This window comes from Heptranchias perlo, chromosome 13 (genome assembly GCF_035084215.1).
Source record: "Heptranchias perlo isolate sHepPer1 chromosome 13, sHepPer1.hap1, whole genome shotgun sequence".
Lineage (NCBI taxonomy): Eukaryota > Metazoa > Chordata > Chondrichthyes > Hexanchiformes > Hexanchidae > Heptranchias > Heptranchias perlo.
Window position 1 is genome coordinate 61,081,251 of NC_090337.1, and position 22,429 is coordinate 61,103,679.

General features: G+C 46.3%; 1 protein-coding gene and 1 pseudogene across 1 annotated transcript in view; one reads left to right on the forward strand and one right to left on the reverse strand.

Annotated features, from left to right (window-relative positions):
• The first annotated feature begins 8,153 nt into the window (after positions 1-8,153).
• The window catches only part of crocc2 (ciliary rootlet coiled-coil, rootletin family member 2), a 274,117-nt gene continuing 259,841 nt past the window's right edge, over positions 8,154-22,429 (forward strand). The window contains exons 1-2 of the mRNA XM_067994800.1: positions 8,154-8,204; positions 16,861-17,011. Of these exons, the coding sequence (XP_067850901.1) occupies positions 8,154-8,204; positions 16,861-17,011 (202 nt within the window). The remainder of the gene's footprint in view (positions 8,205-16,860; positions 17,012-22,429) is intronic.
• LOC137331763 (U2 spliceosomal RNA) lies at positions 21,213-21,360 on the reverse strand (annotated as a pseudogene).

Below are 22,429 nucleotides of genomic sequence, written 5' to 3' on the forward strand. Positions count from 1 at the left end.
AGTGATGGTGGTTGAGGGATAAATATTGGCTAGGATAGCAGGGAGAACGCCCCTGCTCTTTTTCGAAATAGTGCCACAGGATCTTCTACGTCCACCTGAGAGGGCAGACGGGGTCTCGGCTAACTTCTCATCCAAAAGACAGCACCTCCAATGGTGCAGCACTCCCTCAGTACTGCACTGAAGTGTCAGCCTAGATTTTGTGCTCAAGTCTCTGGAGTGGGGCTTGAGCCGACAACGTTCTGACTCAGAGACAAGAGTGCTACCACTGAGCCATGGCTGGTAAGGCAAATTCACAGAAAATTAGTGAAGCCTATAGTAAATTATATCAATGGTGATATGGCACACTGGGAATTGGGTGTTACTTTATGATTTTGAAGAAATTTTTATAACTTTTGAAGGAACAAGTTTGTGATGATTACTTTAAGAAACATTGGGGGAGATTTTAACTTTCATCGCTGGGCAGAATACGACCAGGAGTGGATGAGCCGCCCATTATACACCCAGCCCGACTTTCCCTCCCAATGAAGTCAAAAAGTTTAAAGTCTACTCCATTCCTTCTTGAATTGTGCAGAAGTAACAAATAAAATAGTCTTTATTGATATCTTTGTCAGTCGTCATTATTTCTTAATATCTCTCATTAGCCAAGAGTTAAATGGTGCTACACAAATGCTGCACTTTAATCATGAAGAATGGTGCCTTAATTAACGTGAATTAAATTTGTTCATATTGAGCAATTTGAACCATGGTAGATAACGTATCTGCAATAAACCCGAGACATAAAACAGTAAATGTTGATATATATTTCCGACAAAATTGTGGTCTTATTGTGGGATAATATTTTCTACATGTCCATTAAATAATATTTATAATTTATTTGCCATTTGTTGAATCTTTATCGATCTCCTTGAATGTTATCCCTTTCATTCTGATCGTTCTGCGTTTGATGCAATCTTGCATAATTTGCAAATTTAAATGTTGTTTACTACCTGTACCCAGATTCAGTGTAACTTTATTTTTTTATTCATTCATGGGATGTGGGCATCGCTGGCAAGGCCAGCATTTATTACTCATCCCTAATTGCCCTTGAGAAAGTGGTGGTGAGCCACCTCCTTGAACAGCTGCAGTCTGCGTAGTGAAGGTTCTCCCACTGTGCTATAAGGTAGGGAGTTCCAGGATTTTGTCCCAGCAACGGTGAAGGAATGGCAGTATATTTCCAAGTCGGGATGATGCGTGACTTGGAGGCGAACGTTCAGGTGGTGTTGTTCCCATGTGCCTGCTGCCCTTGTCCTCCTAGGTGGTAGAGGTCACGCGTTTGGGAGGTGCTGTTGAAGAAGCCTTGGCGAGTTGCTGCAGTGCATCCTGTGGATGGTACACACTGCTGACATGTTGCGCCGGTGCTGAAGGGAGTGAATGTTTAGAGTTGTGGATGGGGTTCCAATCAAGCAGGCAAGTGGAGAATATTCCATCACATTCCTGACTTGTGCCTTGTAGATGGTGGAAAGGCGTTGCGGAGTCTAGAGCTGAGTCACTCGCCGCAGAATAACCAGCCTCTGACCTGCTCTTGTAGCCGCAGTATTTATGCGGCTGGTCCAGTTAAGTTTGTGATCAATGGTGACTCCCAGGATGTTGATCGTGGGGGGTTCGGCGATGGTAATGCCGTTGAATGTCAAGGGGAGGTGGTTAGACTCTCCCTTGTTGGAGATGGACATTGCCTGGCACTTGTCTGGCGCGAAAGTTACTTATCACTCATCAGCCCAAGCCTGAATTTTGTCCAGGTCTTGCTGCATGCGGCGCGGACTGCTTCATTATCTGAATGGAACAGAACACTGTGCAATCATCCATATTTATGACCTTATGATGGAGGGAATTGATGAAGCAGCTAAAGGTGGTTGGGCCTAGGACACTGCCCTGAAGAACTCCTGCAGCAATGTCCTGGGGCTGAGATGATTGGCCTCCAACAACCACTACCATCTTCCTTTGTATGACTCCAGCCACTGGAGAGCTTTCCCCACCCCCCCGATTCCCATTGACTTCAATTTTACTACACTCGGTCAAATGCTGCCATGATCTCAAGGGCAGTCACTCTCACCTCACCTCTGGAATTTAGCTCTATTGTCCATGTTTGGACGAAGGCTGTAATGAGGTCTGGAGCTGAGAGGTCCTGGCAGAACCCAAACTGAGCATCGATGAGCAGGTTATTGATGAGTAAGTACCGCTTGATAGCACTGTCGACGACACCTTCCATCACTTTGCTGATGATTGAGTGTAGACTGATGGTGTGGTAATTGGCCGGATTAGATTTATCTTGCTTGTAGTGGACAGGACATACCTGGGCAACTTTCCACATTGTCGGTTAGATGCCAGTGTTGTAGCTATACTGGAACAGTTTGGCTAGAGGCGCGGCTAGTTCTGGAGCACAAGTCTTCAGCACTACAGCTGGGATGTTGTTGGGGCCCATAGCCTTTGCTGTATCCAGTGCACTCAGCCATTTATTGATATCACGTGGAGTGAATCGAATTGGCTGAAGACGGCCTTCTGTAACAGTGGGGATATCAGGAGGGGGCCGAGATGAATCATCCACTTGGCACTTCTGGCTGAAGATGGTTGCAAATGCTTCAGCCTTGTCTTTTGCGCTCACGTACTGGACTCTGTCATCATTGAGGATGGGGATGTTTACAGAGTGTCCTCCTCCTGTTTGTTGTTTAATTGTCCACCACCATTCACGACTGGATGTGGCAGGACTGCAAAGCTTTGATCTGATCCGTTGGTTGTGGAATCGCTTAGCTCTGTCTTTAGCATGTTGCTTCCGCTGTTTAGCATGCATGAAGACCTGTGTTGTAGCTTCACCAGGTTGACACCTCATTTTTAGGTACGCCTGGTGCTGCTCCTGGCATGCTCTTCTACACTCCTCATTGAACCAGGATTTTTCCCCTGGCTTGTTGGTAATGGTGGAGTGAGGAATATGCTCGGCCATGATGTTACAGATTGTGATGGAATACAATTCTGCTGCTGCTGATAGCCCACAGCGCCTCATGGATGCCCAGTTTTGAGCTGCTAGATCTGTTCTGAATCTATCCCATTTAGCACAGTGGTAGTGTCACACAACACGGTGGACGGTGTCCTCAGTGCGAAGATGGGACTATGTCTCCACAAGTACTGTGTGGTGGTCACTCCTACCAATACTGTCATGGACAGATGCATCTGTGGCAGGTAGATTGATGAGGACGAGGTCACTACCTGCCGCAGGCCCAGTCTGGCAGCTATGTCCTTCAGGTCTACTGAGCCACTCTTGGTGATGGACATTGAAGTCCCCCACCCAAAGAACATTCTGTGCCCTTGCTACCCTCAGTACTTCCTCCAAGTGGTGCTAAACATGGAGGAGGACTGATTCATCAGCTAAGGGAGGCTGGTAGGTGGTAATCAGCAGAAGGTTTCCTTGCCCATGTTTGACCTGATGCCATGAGATTTCATGGGGTCCGGAATCAATGTTGAGGACTCCCTGGGCCACTCGCTCCTCACTGTATGTCATTGTTCCGCCATCTCTAGTGGGTCTGTCCTGCTGTTCTGCTGGTGGGACAGGACATACCCAGGGATAGTAATGCAAGTTTCTAGGACGTTGGCTAAAAGGTATGATTCTGTGAGTATGGCTATGTCAGGCTGTTGCCTGACTAGTATATGGGACAGTTCTCCCAATTTTGGCACAAGGCCCCAGATGTTAGTGAGAAGCACTTTGCAGGGTCAATTAGGCTTGGTTTGCCTTTGTCGTGTCTGGTGCCTAGTGATCCGTCCGGTTTTATTTTAATTGTGACTTGTTGTAGCGAGATTGTACAACTGAGTGGCTTGCTAGGCCATTTCAGAGGGCGATTAAGAATCAACCACATTGCTGTGGGTCTGAAGTCACATACAGGACAGACTGGGTAAGGACGGCAGGTTTCCTTCCCTAAAGGGCATTAGTGAACCAGATGGGTTTTTAGGACAATCCGGTAGTTTCATGGCTACTGTTACTGATACTAGTTTTTTTTAATTCCAGATTTTATTTAATTAATTTGCATTTAAATCCCCCAGCTGCTGTGGTGGGATTTGAACTCATGACTCTAGATTATAAGTCCAGGCCTCTGGATTTCTAGTCCCTTTAACTCTAAGCAAAACTGCTAAGAGTCAGACCACCTTTATCTGCTATCCTTGATTTTGTTTTTCTATTTCAGCTCCCCGAGTCGAATCTTGCACGTACGTGCTGCTTAAAATCACCAGTTAATCCCTACCCTCTTGGCATTCTGGATGGTGATCTTCTTGGTTCCCTTCGCACGCAGCACACTGCCACCTGGACAATGCCTGTGCGCATTACAACTAAGCTCCCAGAGCGTTAATTAACCTTCTAAACCAGTTGAACCAAGGTGTGGTTATCCTAACTACCTGACCCCTCAACTCGGCTAGCTATCAAGCCTTTGTAAGTGAGTAGTCCTTTCTGTCTCTAGCTGCTTTGGGACACGGTCCAAACTTTCTCTACCACTAGGCTGATGCAAATTAAATCCAAATTAACTCTCAGTTGATATTAACACACTTGTATCCAAATTACAGCACCAAATCTGTAGGATTACTTTACTCTCTTGTCCAGAATACAAAAGACTAAGAATCAAGCAAGATACTGGAGTTATTTTTTTAACTTTAAAGAATTTAATTATACAAACATGATAGGTTTTTACCAGAGAGAAAGTAGTAGTTTCTCATACAGCCTTTTCTTTAGCAAGTACAACTCAAGATAAAGAATTGATAAAATTCTTTGTCTTCGGAGAAAAAGGTTACTCACCAAATTGTCTAGTCCGCATTGTGGTTATCTTGAAAACCCTTATAGAATGGGCAGTTTTATACGGTTTTCTTTCCAAATCTGCTGTTTAATTATAAGAATCTCTCATCAGTTTGCAGGCCCTGCTTCCATATCTCTGAACTTTCAGCATTGTTTCTTCTTATCAGTTACACAGGTATTACGTCTTACGAAGACGCCCTTCAGTCTTGCTGACACACACTTTACTCTCTCCAAATATCCTGGGTAATAATGAAAGACCATCATGCATTCTGTTTTTGGTCAAGCTGTCAATTCTATGTCCTTTACCACAAAATTGAGGGTTTCAAGTCCATTATCTTAGTCTTCTTTAAAACAAGTTTCAAAAGTACATAATAAAAAATCCGGTATCATTCATTAGACGACCAGTGCTCTGACCCAAAACAGGCCGGCCGGCCTGCCTACCTGCCCTGCCCTGCCCTGCTTGCCTACCCTGGTAGCCTGCCCTGCCCTGCCCTGCTTAGCTCTGCCTACCCTGGCAGCCTGCCCTGCCGTGCCTACCCTGGCAGCCTGCCCTGCCTTACCCTGCCTGCGCAAACATTTTTTTATATACAATGGCCTGCTCTTGATTATGTTGCAAATTGAATTGAATATTTCCCTGCTAAACTATTTCTGGGGCAATTTTTTGAACATACAAGTCAAACTCCCATGGTGTTGTTCATGAGGATTTTTCTTTTAAAAAGGGGTGTAGGATCAGGGTTATTTTTAAAAATATAGTTAGCAGCATCGAGGTTAGTGAATAAAACAATTGGGGCATTAAAGTAGAAGAAGTGGGACTACGTGGAAGAAAGTGAACACAACTATGGCTATTTCAAAAAGGGAACACAACTGGGGCTAATTCAAAAGGGAACACAACTGGGGCTATTTACAAAGGGAACACATCTGGGGTTAATTCAAAAAGGGAACACAACTTTGACTATTTCAAAAAGGTAACACAACTGGAGCTTTTTCAAAAAGGGAACACAACGGGCTATTTCAAAAAGGGAATACAACTGGGGCTATTTCAAAAAGGGAATATAAGTGGGGCTTTTTCAAAAAGGGAACACAACTGGTGCTATTAACAAAGGGAACACAACTGGTGCTATAAACAAAGCGAACACAACTGTGGCTATTTAAAAAAGGGAACACAACTGCGGCTATTTACAAAGGTAAGACATCTGAGGTTATTTACATTGGGAACACATCTAGGCTATTTCAAAAAGCGAACGCAACTGGGGCTATTTGCAAAGGGAACATAACTGGAGCTTTTTTCAAATTGGGAACACAACTGGGGCTATTTCCAAAGGGAACATAATTGGGGCTATTTACAAAGAGAAGACAACTGGAGCTATTTACAAACAAAACACAACTTGAGCTATTTCAAAAAGGGAACACAGTGGGGACTATTTACAAAGGAAAGGGTAGCACAACTGGGGCCATTTGCAAAGGTTGCATGGCTGGTGATTTACAGAACCAGGGCCCTGAAATTCTGTGGAGATTCTCCCCCGTCTCCTATAGGAGACAAGTAAAACCAGTTATGCTGGGTGTCCACCCAGCAGCACAGTGTTCCCTGCACTTTCTTTCTTTCTTCATTTCAGATTTACAACACATGCACTTTTTTTCTTTTTATTATTCATTTCCAAAATAATGTAAAGCTCATTCCACAGATCGGGATAGACCCATTTCTAAATCGCATCAATAAAAATGAATCGAACAAAGAGTGTGTGAGTGGTATTCAAGTGATTGGTCTTGTTCTAAGTTAATGAAATGTTACTGTGGACATTGGTAGCAACAGATTAGACCAGATACACAGACTGGATCATGAAAAGTCTGAGGGCTATAAATTTGGCCATGTAGTGCCTGTTTTGTAGGTGCAACGCGGCCTTCTAACGACCCAAAATGGAATCCGGAATGCACGTGACGTGTGCCGGATGCCATCTTGGTAAAGGCATTTGCGCAAGCGCAGATACCGAATGCCGGTACTATGTAAAGTAGGAAGATCAATGTGTCATGCTGATTTAAAGGGACAGTTGCGATTTTAGAACTTAACACTCCAGCCAATGCACTGTCTTAACCTTGCACAGCTGAACAGGTAGTAAACAAGATGGAGGACCCCCCCCCCCCCCCCACCAGCTATTTATAGGGACCATGCGAGAGTTACAGGTTAGTTGCTGGATTATTGCTGATTCATTTGTACCTGTTTTTAGAGGTCTCATATACTTGAATACTAGGACTAGGGGTATAGCCTAAAAATTAGAGCCAGGTCTTTCAGGAGTGAAGTTAGGAAATGTTTCTACATGCAAAGAGCGGAAGAAGTTTGGAAGGCTCTTCTGCAAACGGCAATTGATGCTAGCTCAATTGTTAATTTTAAACCTGAGATTGATAGATTTTTGTTAACCAAAGGTATTAGGGGATATGGGGCTAAGACTGGTCGTTGCAGCTCAGCTTTCAGACAGGCAATGCCCCGTTCACACTGCCTGGCTGAACTAACAATTCTGCCGCCCAAGAGCGAGCAGCATGTATGCTTCCCCATAAGCAAACGTGGAACGCCACTTTCCCACAAGTGCAATTTTACATCCTCAGACAGCATGCGTGGCAGTGTCTCTGAGTTAGAAGGTTGTGGGCTCGAGCCCCATTCCAGGAGTTTAGCACATCATCTAAGTCGACACTTCAGTGCAGTACTGAGGGGAGCCAATGACAGTTAAGCCTGAAGTGGCTCCGTAACCGTATCCTGCAGCAGCATGCAGCCACTTCAATGCACTTTGTAGATTATTGATTTGATATTTTAACCCATGCATTGTTTTTTTTTTCTTGCTTCTTCCCCCTTTATTCTGCCTCTAATCTTTTGTCCTGTGTGTTGCTGCTCCCGCTCCCGCTTCGAACTGCCCGGATCCCGCCCGCCTTACCACCCACCGCCCCCCCCCCCCCCCCCCCGGCACTGCACCTCCAGGCTCCTCACTGCAGCCGCAGCTTTCCAAAGCGTCCCCGTCTCTAGGCAACCGGCTTCTCCCAGCGTCCCGTTCCCACGGCAACGCAAGCTCGGCGTTCGATTTCCACAGCAACCAGCGCCGGGGAGGGTTCGGGGAACAGGGAATAAGGGGGAAGGGGCGGGGGCGGAGGGTTCGACTGATTGTTAGAGCCGGGACCCAAAGGAGACTGAGTGCAGCCAGCAAGAGGAGCGCAGAGCGGCCGTGCCCAGCTGCAACCACGTCCCCCCCACCCCCCCCCCCCCCCACGTCGTCCCCCTAACACACACCCCACCCAGGAGGTTGTGGAGCCGGCACCGAGCTGCTACTTACCTGCGGCGGGAGGTCCAGGGGCCATCAGGATCCCCATGAGTTCACCGAGCGAGCGCCCTGAGGAGAAGCTGGAGACTATTATTCAGGTAGCGCGGCTGCTTCCCTTTTATTTAAGTTGGCGGTTCACTGGTTGCGAACACCGAGTGAGAATCCCCAGGGTGGGGAATCCCTTCCCTGAGGGGACCGGGCGAGAGGGTGGAGCGGGGATGTTGCAAACTGCCTGCCTGCAATGTGTGACCAGCACTGGGCAAACTGATCTCATGAGGGGGCTCCTGCAGTCCCAAAGGACAGAAAAAGCACGGGCGGCGTACCTGCACTTTGCCGATAAGCGCAGCCAGGCGGGTCAGGCTCAGGATCCGCTCCGCTCCGCTCCGGGAGCGCTCGTTCGCAAAATTGTCTTGTTCCCCCGCGAAGCGGCTCTGAACGCGCGTTAAGCTAAAAATGGCAGTGGGGCTCGGGGAGATTACTCAGCACTCGAAAGCCATGTGTGATATGCACCTCTTCCCACCCAATCTCGAATCCGCACCAGGTGCAGTTTAAATCAGGAGACCACTCAGTGAACTAAATCCACCTTTGAAACCTCCTCCCTCCGTTTTTTTCTGTACGGACCCTCGTCAACTCCATTGTGTTTGCCCCAAATACCGCCCCCCCCCCCCACATCTGACTCCATTTCGAGTTTCTACTAACTCAACTCCTCCAGTTTTGAGGATATACCATCCCCAGCCCCCCTCCATCGGACTCCATTTTCAGTCTGAAACTCAAATCCATCCAGCAAACTAAAGCCATGAAGTGTGGGGCCCAACCTCTGACTCCAGTTTGAATCATAGAATTTACAGAACAGAATCCGGTCAGAATTTATAACAGTGCAAAAACGCAGCTGCCTTAGGGTTACCAACTCTGGTTGGACATATTACTGGAGGTTTCATCCCTGACCTCCAACCACCTGGCCCAGTCAAATAGCCTTTTATCCCATCTCCAATATTCTGATAACTAATAATCGAAAGTGTTCAAAGAAAATCATTAAATTTGGAATGCCCCTATCATTTTTCTCCCAGATTGATCGCAGCAGTATCCAGGAAATTAAACTTTAATTCCTGGAGACACCAGGACATTCCTGGAGCATTGGAAACCCGAGGCTGCCTCCAACCTTCTCACCACTGACTGGCCCTCACCGACAGCAGGATTCACGTGTCATGTTTCCCTTCTTCTCCGCATTAATGTCCATTTAAAATAATTATCTTTTTCTCTTTCTACGCTGAAACCAGTATAAACAAGATAGTTTCACCGATAAGTGTTGCCTAACTTGTTGCGTGGCAAAGCTCCCCTGTCCAATTTAAATGTTACCCCCGAGTGCAGTTTAACTCCATTCTAAGAGTTTTCATTCATTTAAAGTCTTAAGATTCACAAAGTGCATTGATGTTAGGTTTCCTTTCACTGTGTGTTCAGGCGGTGTGTCTGTCAGCCTGAATCAATATCTGTAACAAGCCTGTAGTAGGGATCAGAAAGAAAACATTGAGGTTAAACCGAATACAAAGACTAATGGTTCCCAATGAATGGGAGAGTTAGTGTAAAGATTAGCAATGTTGTATATCTAGTAGTGGCCGCGTGCTGCATGCACTCTCATGCACAAATGGTGGAGGAAGTGGCCCGGAGCTATAGAGAAGTCACAGGTTAAGGGCTGATACCACAATCAGGCGCTCCCAGCAAAGAGTGACGCTCCCGGGGAGCGCTGGTTGGGATATCATGGCCCACAGCCTCTAATCTTCCACCCATTTAAATCAATCAGGGATGCAGGCCTGCGGTTTGCTGATCAGTGCTCCCTGTGGGTGCCTTCAATGCCAGGAGAGTCAGCCATGCAATATACTCACTGCTACTTCACTGCATGCCGATTATCACTCAGTAAACTTCCACTCATTGCCTTGTTTGGATCATCTACCTGGAGCCGCAGGGCCCTAACACCTACTCTTCTGTGCAGAAGTTTTTGAGGGGGTGCTAGGAACTGTGCAGCAAAGCAAACAAGGCAGTGCTTCAGCCTCAGGAAGCTCCGTGATCCACCTAAAGAGGTGTTTTTTTTTTGCCAAGGTACAGCCCGTACATACAGGCCTCTGATGCTTCTTGTTGTTTGCTGGCCTGGGTATATTTTTCTCCAGCTAGTGGGGATGCTGTGACTGGTATAAACAAACCTGGAAATCAGGAGTTTGAGATGTACAAACTTGTACAGATGCCGTTGTAGTTTTTTTTTCTGTATATCCGTTACTCTGAGCACTGCTGAAAAGAACAGGCAGTTAGGACCTTGGGCAATGTTGAAATGGGTCATAAAGCCATAGTGTTCCACTGCACAGCTGTGGCTCAGTGGGTAGCACTCTTGCCTCTATATTATAAAGGTTGTGGGTTCAAGTACTACTCCAGAGACTTGAGTATAAACTCCAGTGCAGTACTGAGGAAGTGCTGCACTGTTAGAGGTGCTGTCTTTTGGATTAGATGTTAAAACTGAGGCCCCGTCATCCACTCAGGTGGATGTAAAAGATCCCATGGCACTATTTTGAAGAAGAGCAGGTGAGAATTCCCTGGTGTCCTGGCTAACATTCATGCCTCAACCAACACCACTAAAAAAAACATTATCTGGTCATTATCACATTGCTGTTTGTGGGAGCTTGCTGTGTGCAAATTGGCTGCTGTGTTTCCTACATTACAACGGTGACTACACTTCAGAAGTACTTCATTGGCTGTAAAGCACTTTGAAATGTTGTGAAAGGCGCTATATAAATGCAAGTCTTTCTTCCTTTTACACCCCTGTAATTGTGTTTTTCTGGTATATTGCAAAACGAGCTGATCTGCTAAAACACTTCCTCCAGCCTGGCATCATCTGATACGAAGATAACCAACCACAACTTCGCTTGTCTGCACTTTGCCCTTGTGTTCCTGTCAATCAAACAGCAAAATCTTAGGGTAGATGGGCAGAAGTTATACGTGGGAGCGCACCAACCAGAAGTTTTGGGGATTTTTGTCCAGAGTCAACCACCTATCCAACCTATTCTTAAATGTTGAAATGGTCTCTGCTTCATTCACTAACTCTGGTAGTGCATTCCACAGCCTCACAACCCTCTGCGGAGCAAAGTTTCTCTGGCTTGGGCCTTTCACCTCAAGAACTTGGGACTGAATTCAACAGAGACTGATTGGCCGAAAGTCTTCTCTGGCTGCTGGCAGCTAGGGTCCCTATTGAAAAAGAGTTTGGGCAGTTTCGACCCTGCTCCTAGTGGTTTGGGAATGCCAGTACAAAACCTGCACCTAATTTGACACTAAAGGGGAGATCTGCGGCATTCATTGCACATTGGAAATTGTGTTCCCCTATTCAGTGATTTTCCATCCATTTAAAATTTATGGGTTGAATATCATGGGCCTGGCATGGGCAAATCCTGAAATGTGCCGTAGGCCTTTGCCAGGAGTGCTGAAGTGGAAACACTCCCCTTAAATCATTCAGAGAGGCTACAAGATTATCTGGCGTGGGAAGCGGAATAATTCACACTGGCGGGATTAAAGGAATATTCCTGGGGCAGAGTGGAGGGAGCTTTACTTTGCTGCTGCCAGCACTCCATTTCCCATTAATAACCCTCTCAGTCTGACCACAAGATTCACGCAAAAATAATTTGGTTGGAGTTTGATGAGCATTTTGTTGAAATTTCACTGAGTTTTTTTTTTGACTTTCCGATTGATCATTGTTGATATCCTGGAATAGATTTAATTGCTTTTCCATTAAAGTTGCTTGATCCAAGAATTTCATCATCTAGGTTGTTGCGTGGCTCGGTTAACTCTGGCTGACTCGTCCTCAGTTTCATCTGATACCAGCTCCCAGATTCCATGATAGAAGCAGAGTCCTAAAATTCTTTTAAAAGGGAATTGGGTAGCTGCTTGAAAAATAAAAACATTAAAGTGTATGGGAAATGAGCAGTAGAGTAAGACTAGACTAGGTGGGTCATGTGGAGAAATGGGCTAAATAGCCTGTTTCTGTGCGGGAAACGGGTATGGTATCATAGTGGTTATGTTACTGGATTAGATAATCCAGGGACCTGGACTAATAATCCAGAAGATTGACGAGTTCAAATCCTGCCACGGCAGCTGGGGAATTTCAATTCAATTAATTTAATTAAATCTGAAAAAACAAAACTACTATCAGTAATGGTGACCATGAAACGACCGGATTGTTATAAAAGCTCATTTGGTTCTCTAATGGAAATTAGGGAATCATGCCCTTTAGGGAAGGAAACCTACTGACCTTATTTGGTCTGGCCTATATGTGACTCCAGACCCAGTGCAATGTGGTTGCTTTTTAATCAGTCTCTGAAATGGCCTAGAAAGCCACTTAATTTTACAATCTCGCTACAAAAAGTCATCATAAGAATAAAACCGGATGGACAACTAGGCACCCGGATACGACAAAGGCAAACCAAGCCCAGTCGACCCTACAAAGTCCACCTCACTCACATCTGCGGACTTGTGCCAAAATTGGAAAATTGGGAGAGCTGTCCCACATACTAGTCAAGCAACAGCCTGACAGAGCCATACTCACAGAATCATACCTTTTAATCAATATCCCAGACTCTTCCATCACCATCTCTGGGTGTGTCCTGTCCCACCGGCAGGACAGACCCACCAGAGGTGGTGGCACAGTGATATACAGTCAGGAGAGAGTGGCCCTGGGAGTCCTCAACATTGACTTCAGACACCATGAAATCTCATTGCATCAGGTCAAATGCGGTCAAGGAAACCATCTGCTGATTACCACCTTACCATCCTCCCTCATCTGACGAATCAGTCCTCCTCCATGTTGAGCACCACTTAGAGGAAGAACTGAGGGTAGCTAGGGCACGGAATGTACTCTGGGTGGGGGACTTCAATGTACATCACGAAGAGTGGCTCGGTAGCACCACAGCTGACAGAGTCCTGAAGGGCTCGGCCTGCGGCAGGTGGTGAATGAACCAACACAAGGGAAAAACCTACTTGACCTTGTCCTCACCAATCTACCTATCGCAGATGCATCTGTCCATGACAGTATTGATAGGAATAACCACCGCACAGTCCTCGTGGAGACGAAGTCCCGTCTTCATACTGAGGACACCATCCAACGTGTTGTGCGGCACTACCGCCATGCTAAATGGGATAGATTCAAAACAGACCTAGCAGCTCAAAACTGGGCATCCATAAGGTGCTGTAGGCCATCAGCAGCAGCAGAATTGTATTCCAGCACAATCTGTAATCTCATGGCCCGGCATATTCCTCACTCTACAATTACCAACAAGCCAGTGGATCAACCTTGGTTCAATGAGGAGTGTAGAAGAGCATTCCAGGAGCAGCACCAGGCGTACCTAAAAATGAGGTGCCAACCTGGTGAAGCTACAACACAGGACTACATGCATGCTAAACAGCGGAAGCAACATGCTATAGACAGAGCTAAGCGATTCCACAACTAACGGATCAGATCAAAGCTTTGCAGTCCTGCCACATCCAGTCATGAATGGTGGCGGACAATTAAACAACTAACAGGAGGAGGAGGCTCTGTAAACATCCCCATCCTCAATGATGGCGGAGTCCAGCACGTGAGTGCAAAAGACAAGACTGAAGTGTTTGCAACCATTTTCAGCCAGAAGTGTCAAGTGGATGATCCATCTCGCCCTCCTCCTGATATCCCTACCATCACATACCAGTCTTCAGCCAATTCAATTCACACCACGTGATATCAAGAAACGGCTGAGTGCACTGGATACAACAAAGGCTCTGGGCCCATCAACATCCTGGCTGCAGTGATGAAGACTTCTGCTCCAGAACTAGATGCGCCTCTAGTCAATCTGTTCCAGTACAGCTACAACACTGGCATCTACCCGACAATTTGGAAAATTGCCCAAGAATGTCCTGTCCACAAAAGCAGGACAAATCCAATCCGGCAAATTACCGCCCCATCAGTCTACTGTCAATCATCAGCTCGCTGATGCTCAGTTTGGTTTCCGCCAGGACCACTCGGCTCCAGACCTCATTACAGCCTTGGTCCAGATATGGACAAAAGAGCTGAATTCCAGAGGTGAGTTGAGAGTGACTGCCGTTGACATCAAGGCAGCATTTGACCGAATGTGGTACCAAGGAGCCCTAGTAAAATTGAAGTCAATGGGAATCAGCGGGGAAACTTTCCAGTGGCTGGAGTCAGACCTAGCACAAAGGAAGATGGCAGTGGTTGTTGGAGGCCAATCATCTCAGCCCCAGAACATTGTTACAGGAGTTCCTCAGGGCAGTGTCCGAGGCCCAACCATCTTCAGCTGCTTCATCAATGACCTTCCCTCCATCACAAGGTCAGAAATGGGGATGTTTGCTGATGATTGCACAGTGTTCAGTTCCATTCGCAACCCCTTAGATAATGAAGCAATCTGTGCCCTCATGCTGCAAGACTTGAGCTGATAAGTGACAAGTAACATTCGTGCCAGACAAGTGCCAGGCAATGACCATCTGCAACAAGAGAGAGTCTAACCACCTCCCCTTGATATTCAATGGCATTACCACCGCTGAATCCCCCACCATCAACATCCTGGGGTCACCATTGACCATACACGTAACTGGACCTGCCACATAAATATTGTGAGCTACAAGAGCAGGCCAGAGGCTGGGTATTCTGCGATGAGTGACTCACCTCCTGACTCCCCAAAGCCTTTCCACTATCTACAAGGCACAAGTCAGGAGTGTGATGGAATACTCTCCACTTGCCTGGATGAGTGCAGCTCCAACAACACTCAAGAAGTTTGACACCATCCAGGACAAAGCAGCCCACTTGATTAGTACCCCATCCATCAATCTAAACATTCACTCTCTTCACCACCGGCGCACCGTGGCTGCAGTGTGTTCCATCCACAGAATGCACTGCGGAAACTGGCCAAGGCTTCTTTGACAGCACCTCCCAAACCCGCGACCTCTACCACCTAGAAGGACAAGAGCAGCAGGCACATGGGAACAACGCCACCTGCACGTTCCCCTCCAAGTCACACACCATCCTGACTTGGAAATATATTGCGATTCCTTCATCGTCGCTGGGTCAAAATCCTGGAACTCCCTACCTAACAGCACTGTGGGAGAACCTTCACCACACAGACTGCAGCGGTTCAAGAAGGCGGCTCTCCACCACCTCCTCAAGGGCAATTAGGGATGGGCAATAAATGCTGGCCTTGCCAGCGACGCCCACATCCCATGAACGAAAAGAAAAGGAACATTCAGTGATGCTGGGATCTGCCCTTGGGTGGCCAATACCCATTGGAAAACCTTTGCACATTTTCCAGAGGCACATTGTCTGTTCGAGGGTAAGCAGTAGAATTTACTGTTAGGAGTTTCTCTGGGATTCGGTGTGGCAGAGTAGAAAGGCATGGAGAGGGATCGTGGGCATCTATGGGATAAGTCTGGGAAATGGGGTACTGCAGATGATAACAAGAGGGCGCAAATTTAAGATAATCACAAAATGAATTAAAGCAGACGTTAAAAAAATAATTCTTTACTCAGAGCTTGGTTAGAATGTGGAATTCTTTGACGCAAACGGTTGGTAAAGCCGAGTCCATAAAATCTTTGAAAAAAGGAATAGATAGTTGCTTGAACACGAGGAATATTAAACGGCATGGGGAGCGAGAGTGGGATTGAACCAAGTGACTTGTTGGGCCAAGTGGCCTATTTTGGTGCTGTAATATTGAATCAGGCCAATTTTTCTGACCTATTCCCCAGGGAACACTTATTTCCCACAAAATCCAGGAGAAGGGGAGGAACCCACTACCTTGGGTCTCTGCTCCCTTTACATTGCTCCAGGATTGATGTTGCTTCCCGGGAGAAGGGGGTTGGAGCTGGGCCTACATCTAGACTAGGCACAGGTCCATCGGTCATGTATAAATGAGGCTCTCGCGGGTGATCTTGGACTCCTGCTTCTATTTGCTGCTGCAATGTTCAGGGGGTGTCCCATGAAGCTGTGCATAGCCTGGCTCTCCCTAATGGCACTATTAAAATCAAACCCTCCCAGGGAGGGTGATCCAAGTGGTTAATCTGCCCCACTCTGGTATATCAACAAGTTGCACTGTCATACCTCTCGGGATAGCCCATTTTATTTAGTTTTGGTCACTGATATTTGATTAAAGATCCTGAAACACTTTCCCACATTCCAGCTCTCTATGCAGCAGCACTCCGCATGTTGCCTATCCGATGGAAGATGACATCCTAGGATCATAATTTTTTTTTTATTCGTTCATGGGATGTGGGCATCGCTGGCAAGGCCAGCATTTATTTTTGAACCAGTGCAGTCCGTGTGGTGCATGTTCTCCCAAATCTTGCACAAATCTATGTCATGTGTTTATTCACAACCCAGATTGGAACAAGGAGGTGGCTGGTGTAACAGAATTAGCGAATGCCCAAGTGGTCTGTCCTTCAGTTCAGTTTCTCGTTGACATTCACGTGGCCTTGTGATGACATTCTTCCCTCTAGGATTCACCGGTCCCTTGTTTTCGCTTAAAACTTGTTATTTTAATGTTGGCAAACTGCATAAAAATTTTACAAAATCGCACCAAACACAGGCATAATGATTAGGTTCGCAGGGTCTATTATTTTAAGCGTCTGGGAAACTACCGTATGTGATGCAGTGCGTTCCTGAATTTGTGGATCTGTGTCCGCGCGTGTGTGTGTGTATATGTGTGTGTGTGTGTATCTCAGCTCGTTGTTTTCCTGTTGTTTCAGAAACTCGAAGACACTGTCCTGAACCCAGAGGTGAGTGGAGAGGACAAAAGTCTGACAGTGCGTGGAGAAGGGGAGGGCGCTACACGAACTCCGGTCCCTGCTCGAATCCGAGAAATAGTCACCAAGAATCTAATTGAGGAAAGAATGGAAGGTTGGTGGATTGCTCTAAATAGAAAACACATTACTAGGGAGTGGAGGGGTAATGGTGAATACAATGCCTGTGTTACTATGGGAATGTAGAGAGACATTTTGCTGTAAGTTACCATTTAGTTTTACAGGGGCCATTCTTCCGCCTCCTGAAGCTTTTGTAATGCGCTGTTGTACTACAGTGCTTGCTGAAGCGCATTGTATTTTGTTAAGTCTGTGGGAGTGGCATTACTTTTAGGGCCGGAAGATTGCATTAAATGGAAGTTAATTTTTTTGTCAACAGCACAATTTCCCTGGGCATTTTCAAATTGGCTGCTTTCCAATTAATGTTCAGAGCCAGTGAGAACATACCTGCAGTTATGCTGCTGAGCTCCTTGTCCCTGCCAGCTGATGAGCTGAGCATGCCTGCGGTGCTTCTTACTCGTGTAATAGTGTGGAGAAACTCCCTTGTACCCGGAGGCCCTGCATTAGTTTATCTCTGAAATATGAACTGTTCAGCTTCTCTGAATGGCTGTTATCTGCTATTTGTAAACAATTTTACAACACCAAGTTATAGTCCAGCAATTTTATTTTAAATTCACAAGCTTTCGGAGGCTTCCCACATCGTTCACCTGACGAAGGGGGAAGCCTCCGAAAGCTTGTGAATTTAAAATAAAATTGCTGGACTATAACTTGGTGTTGTAAAATTGTTTACAATTGTCAACCCCAGTCCATCACCGGCATCTCCACATCTGCTATTTGGGCTCACAAAGGTTGAAATGACTAATGGAGAATTAAGATATCAATGTAACCAGAGTATGTGAAACCAAGGCCAAATTTGCACACAACAAGGTGTATCGGGATTGCTAATTCGAGGCACTGCTGGTACAAAGTGTGAGGGGTACAGCATTACCTGCATCTGGTGCATCATATCTATAATAGCTCATGGTGACTGCATTACAGTTGATGCACTGATAATATAGCTCGGCTCATGTACTGCCAGTGCAGTTCATTGGATGTACTGCCATTACAGCTCACCCCATGTAAAGAAAGAAAGATTTGCTTTTTTATATGTCTTCAGGACATCCTGAAGTGCTTCACAGCCAATAAAGTACTTCTGAAGTGTAGTCACCGTCGTAATGTAGGTAAACATGGCAACCAATTTGCACACAAACTGCAATGAGATCCAGTCCCCACCGCTTATAGTGAGTGCGTTCATGTGAACGCTATTCGCCCGCTATACGTGATAGCCGTTAAAACGGGGTAGCGCTATTTCAGTAATCAACAAGAATGTTCTTTCTGTGGTGAAAGATGATGATAATGATGATGATGATGAGGAGGAGGAAGAGGAGAGATGGAACTTCTTCCTTGTCAACTATGGGGATGACAAAGACAAGGATGATGATGAAGAGGGAAAGGAAGTCAATCACAAATCATCCATGAGTTCCTGGATCAGCATCCCACCCCATGTTCCTCTGCCACAACCACTTCGATATCACCCTCTGGGTCACTTACTTCATCACTCGCAAACACCAGCTCAGATACTTTCACTGGGAGGAATTAGATGGTGTACAAGGAATGAGGGAGTGGAAAATTGCTAAGTGGGTGATGGTGGACCACCTTCTCAGCGGAAGCTGAGAAGAAGATTGCCCATAGCTTAGAAGTTGTGGGATCGCGATCTCATGGGTATGTGAAAAGAAGGATGCTCATGGAGCATCATACCTATGTGCAGGCTCTGAGGTCAGTCTCCAAGAATGTGTGGTAACTGACAGGGGTGACTCTAGAGTCTACCAGCCATCATGTGCGGCAACATCAGGGAAGCTTTTTCTTTATTGCTGACAGCAGCGTATCTTGTGGCAGCTTCATTGGAATCTGAAACAGACCCCCACTGACGAAGCAGCAACGGACCGGACGGTACCACAGAAGCACAGACTGCAGCCCTGGTGGCCATAGTCAGCAGAGTAGATAGGACCTTGCATACTGGCTTCCAGAGCCTTGTGGCTGGGATACAGGTTGCTGTCTCTCAGGGCTTTCAGGATCTAATAACTGTTATTAGATCTGCCAGCCTGCTGATCAATGGGGACACAGATATCTGGGCCCAGTGGAATGGTGATGGTTGGAATCAACCTGCCCGATACTGCCCTCACTCAGGACAGCAGCACATGGCAGGCCTCTGATCTTCCCCTTCAGAGCACCACGCCAGTGGCACATAGCAGGTGATAACAGGCTGGCCGGACATTAGCTCCATAAATGCAGCCAACAATGGCTGTCTCCCAGGAGCAAGCTGCCATGAGAGGGAGGCCACCTTAGTCCCATGAGTCTTTTGTAGCACAGGAGCAGTGAATCACCTCTTGCAATACTGGAACCTCAGGAGAAGAACTAGAATAGGAGAGAAAAAGGCACATTTATACACCCTGGGGAAGCACAGTGTCAAGAAAGAGCAGGTTGGTTTCTGTTCATTTTGGAGTTTGTTCTATTAAAGGAGAATGTGCAAGTATGTTGTGCTTTGTTATTTATGGAGATTAGAGTCATACAGGAAAAGGTGCACTTATATTGAGTTGACTTATTCAATCAGATGTTGAGGCAAAGAGGTCTCACGTATTGTAATATTAGGAACATAGGAATCTTTTACTTGAAGGTGAGAGAGAAGGATTTAAGACAGTAGTAACAATGGTAGACCGTAGAAAAGGTAAACAGAGGTGAGGACTTCAGTGATCAGATGTGTTCTAATGCCCCTTCCAGCAGTCACTGAGAAGTCATCTAAGTGACAGTCATCATGACGTTCTTCTCCATGCACTTCTGTGTCCTAAGTAGCTAAGGTTATCTCCCTAGTAAGGTCCAAGTCCAGGATTTTTTATATGGCAAAGTTGTACAGGGCGCAGCAGGCAAAAGCAATGCAGGATACACAAGCTGGAGCATGATGCAGAGTCCCTCACAGCCTGTGAAGGCAATGGAAGTGTCCCTTTAAGACCCAGATCCCTCTCGATGACCACTCTTGTAGAGGCATGTGCCTCACTGTATCGCTCCTCTAGTGCTGTTCTTGCAACTCTTTAGTGGGGTCATTATCCATAGGAGCAGGTCCCTGGCCTTGTCATCCACAAGCCATCCATTGACACGATTTTCTTCCTTGTAGAGCTCAGTGAGGGTTGAACTCTGAAGAATGAATGCATCGTGACAATTTGCATCATATCTTGCTTTGATGTGTCAGATCCTTTTCATGTTGTCACATGTAATCTGTAGGTACCAGCTATGGCTCAATGCTCGCACTCTTGCCTCTGAGTCAGAAAGTCCTGGGTTCAAGAACCACTCCAGAGATTTGAGTACATAATCTAGGCTGAGGCATCAGCGCAGTACTGAGGGAGTGCTGCATCATTGGAGGTGCCGTCTGTCTATTGAGACGTTAAACCGAGGACCCGCCTTCCCTTTCAGGAAGCTGTAAAAGGTTCCATTGCACTATTTGAAGTAAAGCATGGGAGTTCTCCCTGGTGTCCTGTTCAATACTTATCCTTCATTCAACTAAACCAGATTATCTGGTCATTTCAAACTTACAACCGTCTTCACGCTCAGAAAATCCTGGGAATGGCTGCGCCTTGTCTTTCTCATTCTGACTTACCTCTGGCGCTTTGCGAGAGTAAAACCAGGGAATTTGAGGCTGCAGCGCCTCTGGAACACATGTTAATATATGTTAATTAGGTGGCTGAGGATTTGGCGGCTGGATCGTGGGAAGAGACGAATCTCATTGGGAAATTCAGTGGGAATGATTTTGGGACGGAAAACCACCAGAAATGTCTTCTACCTTGATTTACTGTCCAGGAAAAGGATGCCCTGATTTTACACTGAAAGACATCAGGGCCTAAATTTTTTTAAAATTCATTCTTGGGATGTGGGCATCGCTGGTATGGCCGACATTTATTGCCCATCCCTAGTTGCACCTTGAGAAGGTGGTAGTGGGTCTTCTACTTGAACCGCTGTAGTCCATGTGATGAAGGTACTCTCACAATGCTGTTAGGTAGGGAGTTCCAGGAATTCTTTTTTGTAGCGCTTTGATACAACTGAGTGGCTTGCTTGGCCATTTCAGAGGGCAGTTAAGAGTCAACCACGTTGATGTGGGACTGGAGTCGCTTTTTTTTTGAGTGCAATATATCAGCTTTATTCTCAGTAATAATACATACACATGTACAGAGACGCTGGAAAAACCTGTTTTTCATTTTGAATACCTCCCCACAGGGAAGTGCACCGTTCCCAGAGACACTGCAATACTGGGTCGATGAATGGAGTGGACGGAGCAAGCCGCTATTCCATCTCCCTGTTCCTCAGATTGGGGACGTATCAGATATTAGACTGATAAGAATAGATTTTGTTTTAAAAAAATATACTTTATTCATAAAATTTGTAACAATACATACAATACAGTTGTCATATCACATTTCAAATGTACAAAATACAGATTATACAATTTGCAAGATACATAAAGTACAGTTCAAATATGTTTCCAACAATACAGTTACACATCGTACATAATTACAGTTCATGAGACTGTAGGGTGCCTCATTGCATTACAATCAATACAGCTTATTGATTACGGATTCATTACAGGTACATTTCATTACATTACATAAATTTGTATTTTACATTCTGCCCGAGGGGGTTTTTCCCTGATTTCAGCCCCTTGGTATACAATGGCGAGAGGGCTCTAAACGGTAGCCTTTCCCCACAAAACATTTGCGGCGGCCGCACCCAGCTTCAGTGCATCCCTGAGCACGTAGTCCTGGACCTTGGAATGTGCCAGTCTGCAACACTCGGTCGAGGACAGCTCCTTGCACTGGAAGATCAGCAAGTTTCGGGCAGACCAAAGGGCGTCTTTCACCGAGTTGATGGTCTTCCAGCAGCAGTTGATGTCTATCTCGGTGTGCGTCCCTGGGAACAGCCCGTAGAACAGAGTCCTGTGTTAAGGAACTGCTAGGGACGAACCTGGTCAGATACCACTGCATCTCTCTCCTGAACTTCTTTGCAAAGGCCGTTCCAGAAGGAGATGGGTGACGGTCTCGTCCCCACTGCAGCCTCCTCGGGGACAGTGCGCGGTGGCACTGAGACGTCGGGAGTGCATGAAGGATCTGACAGGAGGGGCCCTTCTCACCACCAGCCAAACTATGTGTAGGTGGTTGTTTGAAAGCTCTGGCGATGAAGCGTTCTGCCAAATGACAGGATCTACCATCTCCTTCTCCCGCAGGGCCTCGAGAATGTTACGTGCGGACCACTTGATGATTGCCTCGTGGTCAAAGGTGTTTTTCTGCACAAACTTTTCTACGAAGGACAGGTGGGGCAGAATGGGACTGGAGTCACATATAGACCAGACCAAGTAAGGAAGGCAGGTTTCCTTCCCTAAAGGACATTAGTGAACCAGTTGGGTTTTTACCACAATCCAACAACTTCATGGCAGCTG